This window comes from Simochromis diagramma, unplaced genomic scaffold (genome assembly GCF_900408965.1).
Source record: "Simochromis diagramma unplaced genomic scaffold, fSimDia1.1 OVJJ01000669.1, whole genome shotgun sequence".
In the NCBI taxonomy this organism is placed as follows: Eukaryota; Metazoa; Chordata; class Actinopteri; order Cichliformes; family Cichlidae; genus Simochromis; species Simochromis diagramma.
Genome location: NW_024387458.1, coordinates 5,683,309 through 5,699,929, shown reverse-complemented (window position 1 = coordinate 5,699,929; position 16,621 = coordinate 5,683,309). Strand labels below are relative to the sequence as shown.

The window sequence follows — 16,621 nt, the reverse complement described above, 5'->3', positions numbered from 1 at the left end:
ATAGCCAAAACTGGCCTCTTTCGTGCATCGGGGGTATAGCTCAGTGGTAGAGCATTTGACTGCAGATCAAGAGGTCCCCGGTTCAAATCCGGGTGCCCCCTCTTTTCTTTCCTTGGTGACTTTTTGTCGTTGCGTTTGTATAAATAAATGTATTAGAAAACTTCACCGATTGCCTAGCGATATATGAAGTTTATTCCTTACTTAACGAACATAATCTCTACGAGTAGCCGTATGTCTTTTTGTCGCTTTTATTTCCCACCGCGTCTTAAAATACTATATTCCACCTTATTTAAAATAAATTCTTCAGAGGGTTTTACCACTAAATTAATTACATGTCCCAATGTGTACTTTTACTTTACTTTTTGATTTTGTCACCATTAGTTGTGTGGAAAATCGATTTTCTTATTAATCTGCAAAGTTTACAAGTATTTATAGACGTTGCAAGCGGTTAATATGCCTGTATGTTAGCAAAACTATCGGAATATCTGTCTCTGCTCGGTACACACCTTGATCTTTAAGCTCAATATAACAAATGATCACCTTGGCTGCGCTTGTCATGTGGAATTTCGTGTTGTGTTATGGCGCCATCCTGTGGCAATGCTGTGCACAGCCCCAAATACCTTACATTTTTGCAATTTTTAACCTATCATGGGACTTCAGCAAGGAAGGAGATAAATTTCCATCCATCCCAGCTGTCTCAGGGCGAGACAGATGCATTTGCTGTAAAATAAACTTGCATAAAAAATGAATTCCATACATGCAGTCATTTTCAGTTGTTATCACAGCAGTGCTTAAGCTATAATGTAAATTTATTTTTAAAAATTAGATGCATGAAGTATTAATGCCCACATAAGGTATTTCCCTAATAGTATCTTTAATGCTGTTTCCTTATATTTTAAGGCTCATTCATTTAGTTATAAAAATTGAAAACCATCTAAATAGATGTGTTAGTCACTCACCAGACTATGACCTTGAGATCAAAATCCAGACTCGTCACCAGCTTTTATTAGAAGACATTTAAACAGAAAGGTTCAAAGAAAACCCTCATAACTTCACGTCTCTAAAATTCATCCAAACAACATACGTCCTTATAATCACTATCAGCTACAAAGCTAAATATCTGTCGTAGTGAAGTCCACATAGATATAACATTTTATGAACTCATCGTTGCTCGCGTAGAAGTTTCATGAAACAAAAGTGACTCCATAAAATGGATAAAAACAAAAAACACAGAGTAAAGTTGAGTGGTACATTGATTTGCAGTATGAAGGCTAGTTTAATTCATTCCCTGACAGGCCCTTGCATCATTGGCTTTTGGACATTTGCATCTCATCATTTCTGTACTGCCGTCTTCCTCTCAAACCCTCCAACCCTTAGATAATATGGCTAATCCCCTGTGTGATGGCAAACAGCAAAAGACACAGAGAAAGCTGGCAAGAGCTACAAGAGCAGTTACAGTAAACACTGTCCAGCCTCAAAGGTTGGAGTAAGGACATCTTGTGTTGATGGTCAGCCTGAATGTCCATATTCATCCTCCTGTAGTACCGCAGTTTTCCTCAAGATGGTGTCCTCTCTTCCACTGATTGAGTCCTGCAAGTCCTAGACCCTTAGCAGCAGTGCTCAGCTTCAATGAAACCTTCCTTTTCATGGCCCCCGAGCTCGACTTCAGCATAACTGGAGTGACAGCCCTGATTGCGGAACTTCATGGAGGGCCAGTAGTTATTGGTGCGTCGCTGCAGACAGAGAAACAGTAGTAGGTAAAGACCACTTAGCAGGCAAATGGGAAGATGCAGGCTTCAACCATAGACGGCATAAAAGATGAATGTAGCCACTGCGATGCCTATTGCACATCCATAAATCCCCTAAACTTTACTGCAAGTGCTTTTATGAATTTTAAAGGTGAGTGTTTTCAAGTCAAGAGTGGGTTTTACTGTGAAGCCACAAACTCATTGGCCCATTGGAGCTTAAAGATCATCAGGAGAGTGTTTCCAGTGTTCAGGGCTGTTTTGTCACAGACTTCTGCAAGTCTTTTTGCAGACACATGAACATCACCCACTTCTCATTCATCAGGTGAATCTGTCATTGAAATCTGTCATTTCATTGACCTGTGAAATAAACTGGTCACCCAGTGACAGAGTATGCATGCTTACACGTTTCACCTGTCTGAAGTCTGGTAGTTATGTAGACATTATAAAAGATGGACATAACTTCCAGGTTTAAAAGGGAAGCCAATGCAGAAGTGCCTTAAATCTACATTCCTTTTAATACCAGCATCAACGATGTATTTCAACAGTGGCTTAAAACAACTTCAATGTGCATTACCACCACCATCTGACCATAGCAGTATATTACAGCCCACCAGGTCAAAGTGAAATTAAGGGAAAACATATATTTTAAGACAAGAAAAGGTCCTCTATATTTTAAAAGAAAATTAAAGTCTGTGACCATCCCTACTGCAGAGGGAATGAGAGCTGGATGTTGTTTTTCTGACCTGCATGAGGTAGAATGGTGGAGCCACTGTGGGATGTGTGTTGATGTAGTAAACAGCCAGTAAGGTGAGAGCTACAAGCAGAACTAGAGCAGCCACAACGCCTGCGATGATGGCCGTGTTCTCTGTCATCCCGTTGTTTGGAGGGCTCGTCTGTATATCTGAAAGGAAGGAAGATTGTTGCTCCGGTTAAAGCATTTCTAAATATAGAAATGTCTAGGTAGCTAACTATGGACTTTACTTTGGAAAACTCTGTGGCCAACTTCCTAAAACTAAGTGGGGACGATTTTCGTTTTCAAATTTAAAAAAAAAGAAAAGAAATTCATGTTCACTTGTTTGTATTTACAGTAAATCTCTGTATACACAGAAAATCAACAGAAAAACATTAAAAAACAATCATCAGTCTCTTCCCAAAGTCCACGTGGAAAAACAAATATTTAACTACTTTACTGTTGGACTTTATTAAAGATGAGTTTGACACTTACATAATCTTTATTTAACTACGATAATAGAACACATGAGATTTAAAATCAGTGGGTTCTTAATTAGCAGAATTTATACAAATAAATAAGTAGAAACATATAGATGAACTTAAAAGTTTTGAACATATTGAATGAATAAATTGTGGTCCTAGGATTGATCCCTGGGGCCTACCCCTGGTTAGATTACAAGCTTTGGAAATCACAGCTTCTGCTCACACACTTCTAATGGTTTCTTCTGATTATTACTGTCAAAAATGAAAATTTAGTTATTCATAAAAAGTGTCCAAGCCAATGCAACAAAAGGCACTCCTATTTGCTTAGGTAGATTTGATTTTACATAAACATGTCTTTGAAAAGATCTACACAAAATCTCATATATAAATACATAGATAAGTTCAGCAATTATTAGTCATGATTTTATAGTGAGACTAGCTTTATGATAAGCTTTCTGTTATTGTTATTTTTTACATTCTGAAAATGTTTGCAAAGATGTACAAGTTTAAATCTGACACAGATTTAGGGGCTATCTCCTGTTTATATTGAGTCGTGCAGCTGGTACCTGAATGCTTATGCTCTCTATGGAAATTCAGCTTTAATTCTGTAATGCTCAGAAGTCAGAGAGCTACTAGTAATTCTGCTTCTCCTTAATCTATTCACAAAGGGTCACATTTTGCATGATCCCCCCCAAAAAATAAACAATTAAATATTCCTTCATTAATCCTTCACCAGTTGTGGGACTGAGTTTTTGCTGACATACCAGCACTGTATTTTCCAACTCACCCCTAGTAACAGGCTGTTCTTCAAGCACTGAAACGGTTGGACCTGGAGAGGAGTGATTAAAGGAGCTCATAGTTGCTTCAGGTAGAACTGTGTTGTAGTCCTCACACATGCCTTTAGCCTGAGTGAATGCCGAAAAGAATGACTCAGGAATCAGTAACAAAGCTGCTCATCTCTCTCTTGTGTAATGTGGTAATGAGTCTCACCTCTTCAGGGCAGTTGTAATCCAGCCACTCTTGTCTATGTCGGTCTATACCATCAGAACATCTAGAAATGAAAAGCAAAGTGAGAAAAGGCGAGAATCTCATAACATCACGAATCGAACTTTGTCTTACCGTTGAAGTGTGTTGCACCAGCCACAGCTGCTTGTCAAGTTGGATGTTAGGCAGAGATCACAGGATGTGTGTTGAAGACAAGCTGGAGGAACGGGAATCGCATCGTTACGCAGTTACGGGGTGAGTAATGAGGCTAGGCTGTCGAACAAAAACTAGTTTGAAACAGAACTTACTGGGCAGAGGTGTGAACTCAAAAGCTGATCCGCTCACAATCTTTGTGGTGTCAATGGCAACACGATGATACTCATAGATAGTACGCCGCTTTGCTTCTATCAAGACAAAAATTGAATGTCAGCCTTTCTTCTGTATTAAGTCTCATGTGAAAACTTAAAATGAAGTCTGTTCTCCATGTTTCTGAGAGGGGACTAACTCCTGTTCAAATTGAACTACTTGTAATGGAACGTATTTAGTTTCTGCTTTTACTCCTCTGCCTTAACTGGCTTAATAATTTACTAAAATATGAATAATTACTTTAAATTAACAGTAGAGGAAGCATCTCTTTTTTATTTTAAAGGAACTGACCTGACAGCAGTGATGTAGGGAGGTGTCCCATGAAAGCGTCAGATAGTCCAACTTTCAGCGGATGCTCAGTAGAATTTATTTCCTCCACTGGCAATGGGATCTCAAAAAAGAACAGAAGAGTTTGTTTTGACACTGGTAAACCTGACATTCAAGCTGAGCTGTGTTTTTTACAAAATATTGAAGTGGTGGAATTATATTTTTTGTTACATCTGATTAAAAATACATAACTTACATCTTTGTAGTTGAAAACAATTGTTCCATTTTTGTGGAGCGCTGCCTGGAAAGTAAAAGGCCCCGCTGCCTCTCGGTCCTTTAACCGCACTTTGTCCCACTGCACGACAAATAAATTTCCTGGGCAAAGCAGTATACAAAGGCCAGTCAGAGATACCCAGGAGCTCCCAAACTCTAGAGACTTCATAGAGGAACCTTTACCTACCATTATCCGAGTACCTCACTGTTGAATTTTTAGTAAAGCTAGGGTCAAAATTGGCCATGAGGGGAGCGACATACTGGGTGGCGGTTAGCATTCTGTGAGTTATTTCACCCATGTAGATGAAACCTGAAGAGAAACATTAAGAGAAATGAACTGTTAAAGATTTTAAAAACACCTCTACCTCATGGTCGAACAGCACATCTTTAAACTGAAGCATGTGACCTACCTCCAGTTGCTATAATAATTTGTCTCAAGTAGTGCCCATAGAAGGGGAAATCAAAGGAGAGTGCCACTCTCTGTGAATAAGAAGACATGTCAGATGTGGTTAAATCTGTCTGTAAATCAGACATTAGTGCTTGAATGTGCGAACGCTCATCTCACCGCTGCCTGTCGATGCGCGTTGGACAGTATGCCGTGAATTCTGACTTGGTTTTTGTGCAGGTTGTCCATATCCACCCACAAGCTTGCAGTCTGTGTGTCTGTTGGACCAAAACTCTGCCATCTGTAGTACTTCTGGGAGTCCTCCTGAGAGAAAGAGGTCACTCATTAGACAAGTTTCCTGAATACATTAATCATGGTGAGGTAGTTTAGAGTAGGTCTCTGTATGAAATAGACTGATTTATATTGAAATCAATGAGTTACTACAGGACTGGATAATTCAAAATGTATACATTTTGGGTAGCTCTAGCCACTCCAAAATAAAGATGCATAGTTTTCAATCTTGTTTTATGTACATTTTAAACTAGTAGTCTAAAGGATTGCTGCGTGCATTTCCATATAATAATAACAAATGAAAAAAAAATAGAACATCTTACCCTTTTACATATCTCTGAGAAGAAATCTTATCAAAGAGAACTCATCTTTATGAACATTTGGGGGATTTTTGCATCCTATTGTACCAGTTTCTAATAGCTAATCAAAACATTTATCATCGTTCTAAACAGATTTCTTACATTTGTGTTTGTACAAGGTACTTTTTTTTTAAATTACCTTCTTCAGAACTTGACTTTCACCAACAGGAGGCAGCATTTTGTGAGTTGGTTTGTTGAGATTTTCCAGTGTTTACATTTTGATATACCGGTATATGTTTTAAGCTACTCTATTTCCTCTGCTCTTAATGGCTTACTTAGTTAAATAAAGCTTATAATTATTCACTGCACCATATTGTAGTACAGGTATTACAGGTATTATTACTGGTATTAGATGAAAGTACAGTCTTACCTTTTTTCCTCTTTTTTGTGAAAAATATTTAGGTTAGTGTAAGTGTGAAGTGAAAAAAAAAACACAATTTAGTCGATCAGCTCAAAAATAATGTGAAAAAAGCAAAAATGTCTTATTTTGAAAAAAAAAAAAACTGGGATAAAACTCAGTGAGTCATGCAGGGATTTTTCCCTTCAGTCCTTCCCACATAGTGCCACTTGATGGAGCTGTTTACACATTGGCTTTGACAACAAGCACTTGTGTCTTCATACAGATCTCCAGTCTTGATGGCATTATTAATGTATAGCATAGTTGAAGGTGACAGAGAGCAATGGTTCTGGGGTTTAGTATGGGCTCAGAAAGTGGAGCAGTTAAATGCAGCTCCGGCTGCTCCACTTACAGCAAGTGACCCACTTTTTTCTTCCATCTCCACTGCCTGACACCAGCCTGTATTTTCTAGGGGGATTCTAGGTGAGGAGAATAATCATTTATTTTCCCTCACAGCTGACTGACTTATTGAAGTGACTCTGATTGGACAGGAGATGGAGGGTTTTGGAAATTGGGATCAGGCCTCCCCCTAAAAAAGCAGCAGCAGCAGCATTATAACAGGGTTACTTGTGATCCAATCCAAGTGAGTCACACACACATGCACATACTCGTGCGCAGCCATGCTTAAACAAACACTGTAAGCTGGCAACACAAGTATGTGGTCTGTTTTCAATTTGAATTGTAGGGAGAGGAAGAAAAAAACGTAGAACACAATTTATTTGGGCTAATTTTTACTGAGGCTGATTGAAGTGAAAGATGAGTCTAGGAGGTAAGACACTCATAAAACCTCATCCCATGCACTAAAAACACACACACGCAGACACACACTTCTAAAATAATGACTGGAAAATGGCACAGGACAGTGATGTGCTACAGGCTTTACCTTTGACTAAACTTTATTTTTTCTGGCTTGGCAGTAGCTACTTGACTTGTCAGCACAATATCATTACCAAAGCCATTTACAGTTAGAGTTTGCCTCACATTTATCTCTTCATATTGTCATACACAGATAACAATGAGCTATATTAAAGGTTAAAATGTTGTTAGGGGTCAGCATACCAACCTGTGATACCCCACCCTATGGTTAGGTTAATTCTGCAGCATTCGTGAAAGTAACTCGTTTCTTGGTTTAAAGATCATAATAACCATGTAAACATCACTATATTGATTGACACTAAAGATTCTTTGGCTTTGGTGTAATGGATGGTTTAGTTTTCCTAAAATAAGTAGGGGATATTTATTCCTCAGGCTAATGTAATTTTAAGTTGGCAGCTATTAATGCCCTTTTTCTTGCAGAACCAATAAATATAAGAATTCTCATTTCTGTAATTCAGCTGACAATGACTTGCACAGCTGTGTTGACCTCATTCTCACTGGTCACAGTTTTTGGGGCAGTTTTTCTCATGCTCTTACTGGTTGTAGCTCTGTGGCTGTACAGTTTTCTACAACAATGAGCCCTCCATAAGGAAGTATTATGCAGTTTAGGCTAATTTTAGCATAATTTTAGTAGAGTTAGATAATACAATACAAACAGCACATTCTGAAGTCATATGCAGTGACGCAGTCTCAACATACAAACTTAGCAACAAAACTGACTCTGTAGACACTTCCTCTGTAGAACTTTTAAAGTTCAAGACAGTACAGTTAGAAAATGGTTGAATAATATGGGTTGTTTGGACTGCTCTTCTCTCTAGAAAGAACATAACAGCATACTAAGGTTTGCACAGTTGCAATCCTAAGTGCCCCTTGGAAACATAAAACCAAATTGAAGATGTTTGGTTATTATGCACAGTGCCATGTTTGCAAAAAACCAAACACAGCATATCTGCTCAACAGAAAACCTCATACCAACTTAGAGTTATGACTGCTGAAAGTGGCTCTATAAGAAACTGTTGGCGGTTTTGGCCATCGCAGTCTTACAAAAGGTTTGCCAACACAAAAACATCTGTTTTATTCTAAATAGGACCATAATTTTCTAAATGAACATTATTCTCAATTGAAAAAGAGTTGGCCATTTAAGAAAAGATAAGATAAGATAACCTTTATTAGCCCCAGACGGGGGAAATTTGTTTTGTTACAGCAGAAAGTGGACAGTGCAAAGTTAGAGAACACTGGAATACAATAAGAATAAGATAAACAATTAAGACAGTAAAGACATTAGGAAAGTGTTTACTTTGGTATGAAATCGACTGATATAAGGCTCACTTTCTCATGGCCATCTATACAGCTGGACCACAACCAGAGCAGATGCCCCCTGCTGGCCATTAGAGAGATTGAAAGCTTAAGGAACAGCTATACGCTGTGTAGCTTTAGCTTCAAGCATAGGCATGATGTCATTATTTTAGAGCTTACATTAAACTTGATATTTACTGTATGTGTTGTTAGTAAAAGAGCAATGGGAGCGTCATTTCTATGAACATAATTTAGGCCATATTAAAATAGTTGATTTTCCTACTGCCACTATTGTAATCTAAGGTCTTAGCCATGAATCAGTCATTGCATCTCACCACTATGCGAGTCATGTTGTCAGGCAGGGGACTGATATCAACTCCCCCTCCTCCTTCAGCCTGTGAGCTGCGGGCTTCCCTGTGTTTGTGTGGGGTCTGCTGGTCTCTCCTGGTTCTGTGAAAACTGGACGGATCTTCCAAAGCAGTTCCACTCCATGCATCTAGAACAACACAAGCAGCAGCACACACATACATGCAGATTCATTCACGATGATGTACTTCTTGAGGATTTAATCCATGAATAAATACTCTCACCACATAATCTCTCACCTGTTGTTAACCATCAATTTGAGACATAAGAGTTCAACAAACAAAAAGCCACAGACTTGCTTACTAAATCACAATTACTTTGAGGAAAAAACAAGATAATGTAATTATCTCTCAAAATGTGTGAAAACTGTCTTGTAAAATGTAGTTTTTATAGACATTATAATGACTTTGACTTTAAACTCTGTGGTCACATCTGTTCTTTATTGGTTACCATAATCTGGATCATTAACAGGCATACATATCTAAAGAAAATTAAATCCATGTTTAGAGGTCACGGAGCAATAACTCACACAGAGACAGAAATAAGATCAGCACAAACAACACCGTAGATTTTCTATACATCTGTCATGCAGAAATAGGGGCATGATTCCTTTTTAATCATGTGGTGCCAACATTGTTCTTTGTTCAAATAATCCCTGTGTATGTACAAAAGGATTGTGGGGGTTTGTCTGTGTGTGCATCTTTTTAGAGCACTCACATCTCTACTGACCACCTACATTTGTGTGGGCTTTCGTGACATCTGCTTAACAGATCATAGGTGGCTGTTTATGTTTTTTTCAACCGATCTATGACTCACTGTCCACATTTTTAGTTGGCAGTTGCAAAATCAGCAGAACTCACTGATAGTTCAACAGGGTTAAGAGCTCATTATTCCCTCTGAAACAGAGGGATTAAATTCCCTTTGCTGTCTGGTTCTGAGCTGTTAGTTCACTGAACTGAGCTATTAATTAACAGCATGTTATGAACATTCCCTTCAGTGTGAGAAAGATGAACCCCGTCTCGAAGTTATGGCCAAAATTATGTGGATAACCCCCCCTCCCTTCAGTCTGGAGCTGTTTTATTGGATTGACAGTTTGTTCTGATTAAAATGTTAATGCCAGATTATAAGTTTAGCAGTAGTTTGTATTCCTCCCTTGTCTCATCTAACATGAAAGGCCTGTGTACAAAAAAATAGGCCTGTAAAAAATGTTTTTCACCGTTTGTTGTTGAAGAACTGCACAAACCCCCAACCATGACCCCATCCTGCAGCTCCGGTATGAACTGAAAACTTTGACTGTGATCCTAAAATGACCTAAGATCAAAGGCTGGACTTGCTAACGTGCTTGAAATTGAGATTGGCAGGAAAGCAAATCGCTGCTGCATAGGCATAGCTTTGTAACCTTCCAGTTTCTTAACACAGGCGGTAAATTAACTATTAGTAGTTTTACTAGTAATTTTTTCACAGTCATCTATACAATCAGACTTCGTGTTGTGACCAGTGGAGTCAATCTCTGCTGGGGGAGAGGGGAGCTGCTTTAAGGCACTTCTGCGTTGACATTGCTTTCCATCTTTTATATAGACATATAGACTATATATTAATACAAAAACTACAATGAATATTTATGACTAACTCACACCTAATCATAAAGACTGAAAAAGATGGATGTAGTTCCTGGGTCTTAATGTATCTTAAAACTGCATTCTTTTTAACGATTACCAGGGGGAAATACATGTGGTTGCAAAAAGAAGAGAAAGTGGCCCTCGTCCCAGGCCTCTGTAAACACTTTGCTGATGAGTTTATGGGCTCAGTCGCTCATTTTGTGTCATACTGAATAAAATAAAATAAAATAAAATAAAATAAAATAAAATAAAATAAAATTTGTCAGAAAGAAGGATTATCTAGCGCCTTGGCGTACAACTTCAAAACACTTTCAAAACAAAGAAATGTCAACTCGGGTTGAGGCTTCATAATGGGACTTCACAAGCCAACGTGTCACGTTGGCTGCGACCTTATAGTTTTTGTGCACCTAATATAGTTAAACTTAGTTTTATAAAAAAAATAAAATTAGAAATTTGTGGCTAAACATCAAAAGGTTCCTGTCTGGTTTTAAAGCCCAACATTAACTGCCTGTATTTTGATTGTTTCGCTGATTCAAAAAACATGCACTCCACAAAGTTATACCTGATACCACACAAACAGAGAGTGCATAAAATAAATATATATAAAATGTTAATTTTTCTAAAGTAAGAATGATATTAAATTAAAAAGTCTTAAGGAACAAAATAGGACAAGTGAAAAAGAGAGGTTATTACACACTCGGGGGAGATTGTGCTAATGAGGAATCTTGTTTGATTATGGTGCGGTGGAAGCTAATTTCACTGCTGCAGAACAAAAAGCTTCTAACTGGGTCAGATTGGCACTTATCATCATCATCACTAAACAGCGGAGGAGGCTTCAAACAGTAGAGTTAAACAATGAGGAGGAGCTTTGAGGAGCAGGAAAACTGAAAAGGGGAGTTCAGGGGCTGCACACAAGTTAGCGCAGTTTAGGCTACAGTCTAATAGACCATGACTATACTTAGATTTTTCCTGCCACCCTTACAATAGGTCACTTTGAGATTTGCTTTACAGATCTTCCAAGTGTTCACATTTTCTTTCCTGAAACATCGTTAACCTTATCTAACTGTCTGCATGTGGGGCTGGATGAACTTCAACATCAAAAGTGTGCTGGGCTTTGCATAAGGACCTGGACTTAAGACAGGCCTCAGTAGCATCATGTCTGGCAGACACATGTGCGTGTGGACCCTGCACTGGGAATGTGCAAACTGGTGCAAAAAAAAAACAAAAAAAACCTATGCTGATGAATCTGGAACAAGGCCAAATGGTCTAATTGTTGACGCGACAGATGTGATGTGTGACAGATGTACGGGTGAATAGTCAGTGGCTTCACTGCAAATATGCCCTCTGATGTTGCTGCTAAATAAACTCAAAGGCATGAAACACGTTCTGACAGTCCTTTGAATTTACATCTATGCATCTGCAGGATGTCAGATTTTCTGCTTTTTTTTAGCCAACCTCACACATCCAAAAGCAGAAAATCCTTATTTCTGTGCCAAGTCTGTTGACTTGATTAAGAAACATTAAATCCCTTAACAAATGCTCGCTATTTTGAGGAGATGGCACCTGCATGGCAGCGGTGTCCACTGTACCTTCACATGTGTCTGCATTGCAGCAACCCCCACAAATCTAGTGGGTGTTGTCAAACTAGGACACAGCCTGATGAACCATATACATTGCTCTGTTGATACATGGATTGTATTCATTCATGCCAGTACCATGTTACACACTCCTATTTCCATTTCCCTCATTTTTTGCTCTATTTTTTTCCTTTATAAGTATGAAAATGCAAAGCTGTAATATAATAACAATATAAACACACAAACCTTTTATTTATCCTTATACTTTACCTCATTATCTGTTGTCAAAGACAGATATCTAAGAAACACAACAGGGTATATTTTCTTCTGTATGAAAGTATTTTTTGAAGGCTCTACAAAAACCAGAGCCACGTTCCTAAACTGAGACAAAAGCTAAATGGCCTTTCAGTCTGCTCAGATGGATCAAGTCCATGGGCGAAAAATACATTTCTTCTGAAAACAATATTTTCCTGGGTAAATGTGCAACACTTTGAAGTTTGAGTAAAGGCGGGAATACATCGAGGGCATGTACTTGGTCAATGAAGGGGAAAGAGAATTATCTGCAGGCCCATCAACAGAGAACAAAAGGCCAACATCTTTGCTCCAGAGACAGACACACTGAAGAGAGTGAACTATTGTGCACTGTCCAAACACAGCACACGAGAGCAGATTAAATCTCAAGATACAATCAAAGTCTTGACCCTATCACTCTTTTCTAGTGGTGGAAATGAGACACAGTATTACGTGCTTTGTCAGGACAGGGATTAGGGAACAATAATCACAAGACGAGGTCATCGCTTGTCGACTCAGTATAGTTCAGTGCAGTGGTTTTATTATTTTGGATTTTAAAGGGTGATCTGTGTTAAAACCAGCCTGGAGCTAGTAGCGTGGGAGGACCTATTTGGCACCTTATCCTCAGAACAGCAGTAACCATAACACACAATCGCAAACACTAGCAGCTGGAATGATAAAGACCTGAAAATAAATAGAAAAATGTGGTGTTTAGATTAATGTGCACAAATTGACAAGGGTCAGTTGTTTATGTTTTTGAACAGATCTTTCATTTTCAGTCCAGATGACATATGATTTGAGTTTGCAGATGTGCTTGGCCAGTTGTAGTTAACTGTTTATTTAGTGCTTTAATATTTATAGTCATAAATCTGAGATTACCTTAGTAAGAAATGTGCAGTAGCAACCAAGAAATGACTTCAGAGGAAAATAATGTTCTGCCCCTTGAAATGATAAGTGCAGCCGATCAGATTAAAATCAAAATAGTCTTGTATAGATGCCACATTGTTTAAAAAACTCTTAATAGTGCAAATCCATCTACATGAGGCAAATGTTAACCACATGGGGCTAAGAGGTAGTCTCACGTTTTAACGTCTAACTTAATAAATACACAAAAGTTTAAATTAATGATTTAGCAATGACCATCTATTGGAAAATGCTGTTTTGTATTTGAAAGCAATTTTCCACAACTTATTATTAATATAAATGAAAGCCACAATGTATATTTATAGTCTTTATATATCTGTGCATTCCCTTTTTCTGTTGTAAATACTGTTAAAAACTTTAAATATTATTTCAGCTGCTCTTCTCCCGCCTACTGATCTTTGGGTTGCAGTAGGTCAGCGAATCTCTTTTTGAACCATGTGTTTCTTGTGAGACCCACATGTGTTCACTTTTGTAAACTAGTTCCAATCAAAATGCGAGACATCATCTCAGTATGTGGAACGGCGGAACAAGGGACAAATATGCTGTGCATTCCCATATAAAGTGGGACATCTGGTAACCCTCGCTTCTGGAGTCCATTGCCAATTTTTGGAGGTTTCCGGAGTGTTCAGGCGACGTCCAGGCCAAGACTTTGTCCTCCGTCTTCTATTCACTGTTTGTTATGCAGAAAAGTTTTTTCAGCTAAGAAAAAGCTAAAAAATCGTCAGGTTTAAAAAAAACTACCCTTTGGCTAATGTCTGTTTGGCTCTTCGTGCAGATTGTTTGCCTGTACACAACCAGAATCTGCTCAAACATGATTGGTCATTAGGAACTTGGACTACAAATGGAAACTATAGAGGTAACACAGATCCAGTCCCTTATAGTGGTTACTTGTACATACATATAAATTAAAGCTACTTTGTCATTGAAGATCCTTGTGATTATAGTTTAGATTTCAAGCCAAGGGGGTTATCGCACAACTTTAGAAGTGCACGACTGTGCATACGAAACATAGGTTGCTGTCATTTGTTGACCAACAGAGGTCTTGCAGCAAAGGCATTTTTAAGCAAAAAACTCCCTGTTGCCTTAAGACTTTTAAGCTCTGACACTGCATTATTGTTTGACTGACGTGTTTTAGCTTTTGACCTTTATCAGCATCATCAAAGCCATCAAGACCATAAAGTCAGACCTTTTCCTCTCCACCTTGAACGTAGGTGGTTGTGACAGAAACCTATACTGTGCTTCTTCCATTAGGTTCTAGTTGGATTGGTTGTTGTGGAAATTTGGTTCAGCTAACATGAAGATGATTAGTGAATAAACTTGGGCTTCTCATCTAGTGCTTTTAGCCCAGATACCTGGGCCACATGTTGTTTGTATTTAAGATTAAATGGCAAAAGTTAGCATGCTAACATGCTAAGGATACTGACTGCTAAATACTGTTAGCACTGTTACTGCACGTTAGCAACTAGCATCTTTATAGACTCATAGTTACAGTGTTGCCTGCTTTTGCACAAACTCATTAGCACAGGTATTTTCCTGGTATTTTTCAGACAGATTTGATATAATATGATGATATCCTGCTTATAAAAGCAACACGTACATGGATATATCAGCATTCATAAAATCCACACATATCTTTTATGTGGTGTTTAACTTCTGTGAAATTTACACTGAAATTTGCAGATGTGTAAACAGTCTTGATGGTCCTGACCTTTGAGAAAGTTGGGACAGCCATGTAGTCTTTTTACCTAACTCTGCTGTATTATTATCTGCTCTGTAAAAGAGATTTGGCATCATCTGCAGTCAGGTGTTCCTTTGGATAAGTCATTGAGCGTGTAGTCATTTAATTACCAAGCTTCCAGCACTTCCTTTTTAGTATAGAGCTGTTCTACTTTCTGTTGAAACAGAACACTAATCTAAAAACGTCTGAGTTTACAGGGCCCAAATATGAATCCATCTTTACGAGGGAGACTCTAATAAATTGATCTGGATCACTGGTTTTGGAGTGTTAATAGGAAAGATGAGCCTGGACATTATGCTGGACTTCGTGTGACCGTATATTTGAGGAGATCTGTCTCTCTGTATGTCTGGTTGTCCTCTGCAGAGCTAGGCCCCTGATCAGAGGAACTGGGACCACAGGAGAGGCCAGAGAAACTAGAGCACTGCTGATTGTCGGAGGAGGAGGAGGAACAGCGGAAGAACGGGGGCTGGCTAAAAATAATATATCTCCAAGGAGAACAAAAATACATACATGCACACACGCACCAACACACACCTACAGATAGGATGGCAGAGGATCCATATACAGGAAATGCACAGAGCAGGTGATGAGACACAGTCTGAGATGAAACTTTCCAAATTTAAGAAATCCTAGCTCAGATGCTGTTCTCACTGACTGACTTTCATCTTTTACTTTGGAAATGAATCTTAAACCCTCAAATATTTATTTGTTAAAATCCAAAATTCTCATTCACAGGATCAGTATTATTAAAGCAAATGAACCCCAGACATTTATTTCCCCCCCTCCAAACTGGAAATACAGAAGTTTTGGAATAGCATCATGAAAAGAGAGAGAAAATAAAAATCCAGACTCGCACACCATCTTTTATGTGCTTCCTGTGACTGACAGTGAGAACTACCATGAGACCAGTTAACTTCATGCATGCACGTATCCATAGACATGCCATAAAAAGTGCCAAAAAAGCATTTTAAGCCTTCCATAGTTAGTGACAACAAATTCAGGTGTGTGTGTGTGTGATATTAACTTTAACTGAGATTTTTAGAAGCTGTTTTGTGTGGCACTTGACAGTCTGTTGTGCAGAAAGGTAGTCGTAATGGTGGTGTTGTTTGTAGATCTGTATTGGGTTTTGACGTTAAAGAAAGGGGGCTTACCTTCATGCTCTTGAGCCCAGACTCTGCCTAGCTCAGCCTGGGAGAGACAGATGAGGAGAACAGCATAAAGCCCCATGTCCGGCTGACTCTTCTCCCTCCTTCCCCTTCTCTTGATCACTCCTTGTCTTCTTCTTCTTCTTTTCCCCAGTTTCCCCTCTCACTTTGTGTAAAGGAATGGGGCGCCTCACTCCACCACTCCCCCACCTTTCGTCTCTGTCTCTTCGCCTCTGCTCACCCACACAATTGCTGTTTCCTCACTTCAGCCAAGTTTTACTGCTTTTCTCCCTCCTCCTTTTTTTGCCCTTGTTTGGCCCTCAGAATACTGTCTCAGATGATCGGTCCATAACGCAGGAGAGATGATAAACAGCTGAAGTGAAGAGATGTGTTTTCTCTGTGCTCTTCCTTTGCTTCAGTCACATTTCTATCTCTGAATTAGCTCTTCACTCGGTTGTCTCACCTCCTCCCCTCTGGATGTCTGTCTGTCTCGCTTGTGTTTTT

At 38.8% G+C, this 16,621-nt stretch overlaps 1 protein-coding gene and 1 non-coding gene across 3 annotated transcripts; one reads left to right on the top strand and one right to left on the bottom strand.

Moving 5' to 3' along the window:
• Positions 1-29: 29 nt before the first annotated feature.
• On the top strand, positions 30-101 carry trnac-gca. The gene has a single exon. It is a non-coding gene; the product is annotated as a tRNA-Cys (tRNA).
• An 882-nt stretch (positions 102-983) lies between these two features.
• Positions 984-16,600, bottom strand: LOC120723020 (plexin domain-containing protein 1-like). Of its 2 annotated transcripts, none has more exons than XM_040014265.1 (13): positions 16,124-16,600; positions 8,793-8,953; positions 5,419-5,562; positions 5,264-5,333; positions 5,041-5,163; positions 4,837-4,955; positions 4,605-4,704; positions 4,256-4,348; positions 4,083-4,164; positions 3,954-4,014; positions 3,751-3,868; positions 2,492-2,649; positions 984-1,733 (listed from the first exon to the last, which is right to left on the bottom strand). In XM_040014265.1, the coding sequence occupies exons 1-13, from the start codon at positions 16,197-16,199 to the stop codon at positions 1,608-1,610; spliced, it is 1,431 nt and encodes a 476-aa protein (XP_039870199.1). In that variant the 5' UTR covers positions 16,200-16,600; the 3' UTR covers positions 984-1,607. The 2 variants fall into 2 exon arrangements, with proteins under 2 accessions (XP_039870199.1, XP_039870198.1); XM_040014264.1 differs by having other exon boundaries at positions 4,256-4,351; positions 16,124-16,597.
• Positions 16,601-16,621: the final 21 nt, after the last annotated feature.

What these genes read in the sequence shown, in the direction of transcription:
- LOC120723020 (XM_040014264.1), bottom strand. Translation starts at nt 16,199, where the DNA reads ATGGGGCTTTATGCTGTTCTCCTCATCTGTCTCTCCCAGGCTGAGCTA. An exon ending in CTGGGCTCAAGAGCATGAAG is followed by an intron (nt 8,954 to 16,123) that starts GTAAGCCCCCTT and finishes GTGTTGTTCTAG; the next exon opens with ATGCATGGAGTGGAACTGCT. An exon ending in ATTACAACTGCCCTGAAGAG is followed by an intron (nt 3,869 to 3,953) that starts GTGAGACTCATT and finishes GCATTCACTCAG; the next exon opens with GCTAAAGGCATGTGTGAGGA.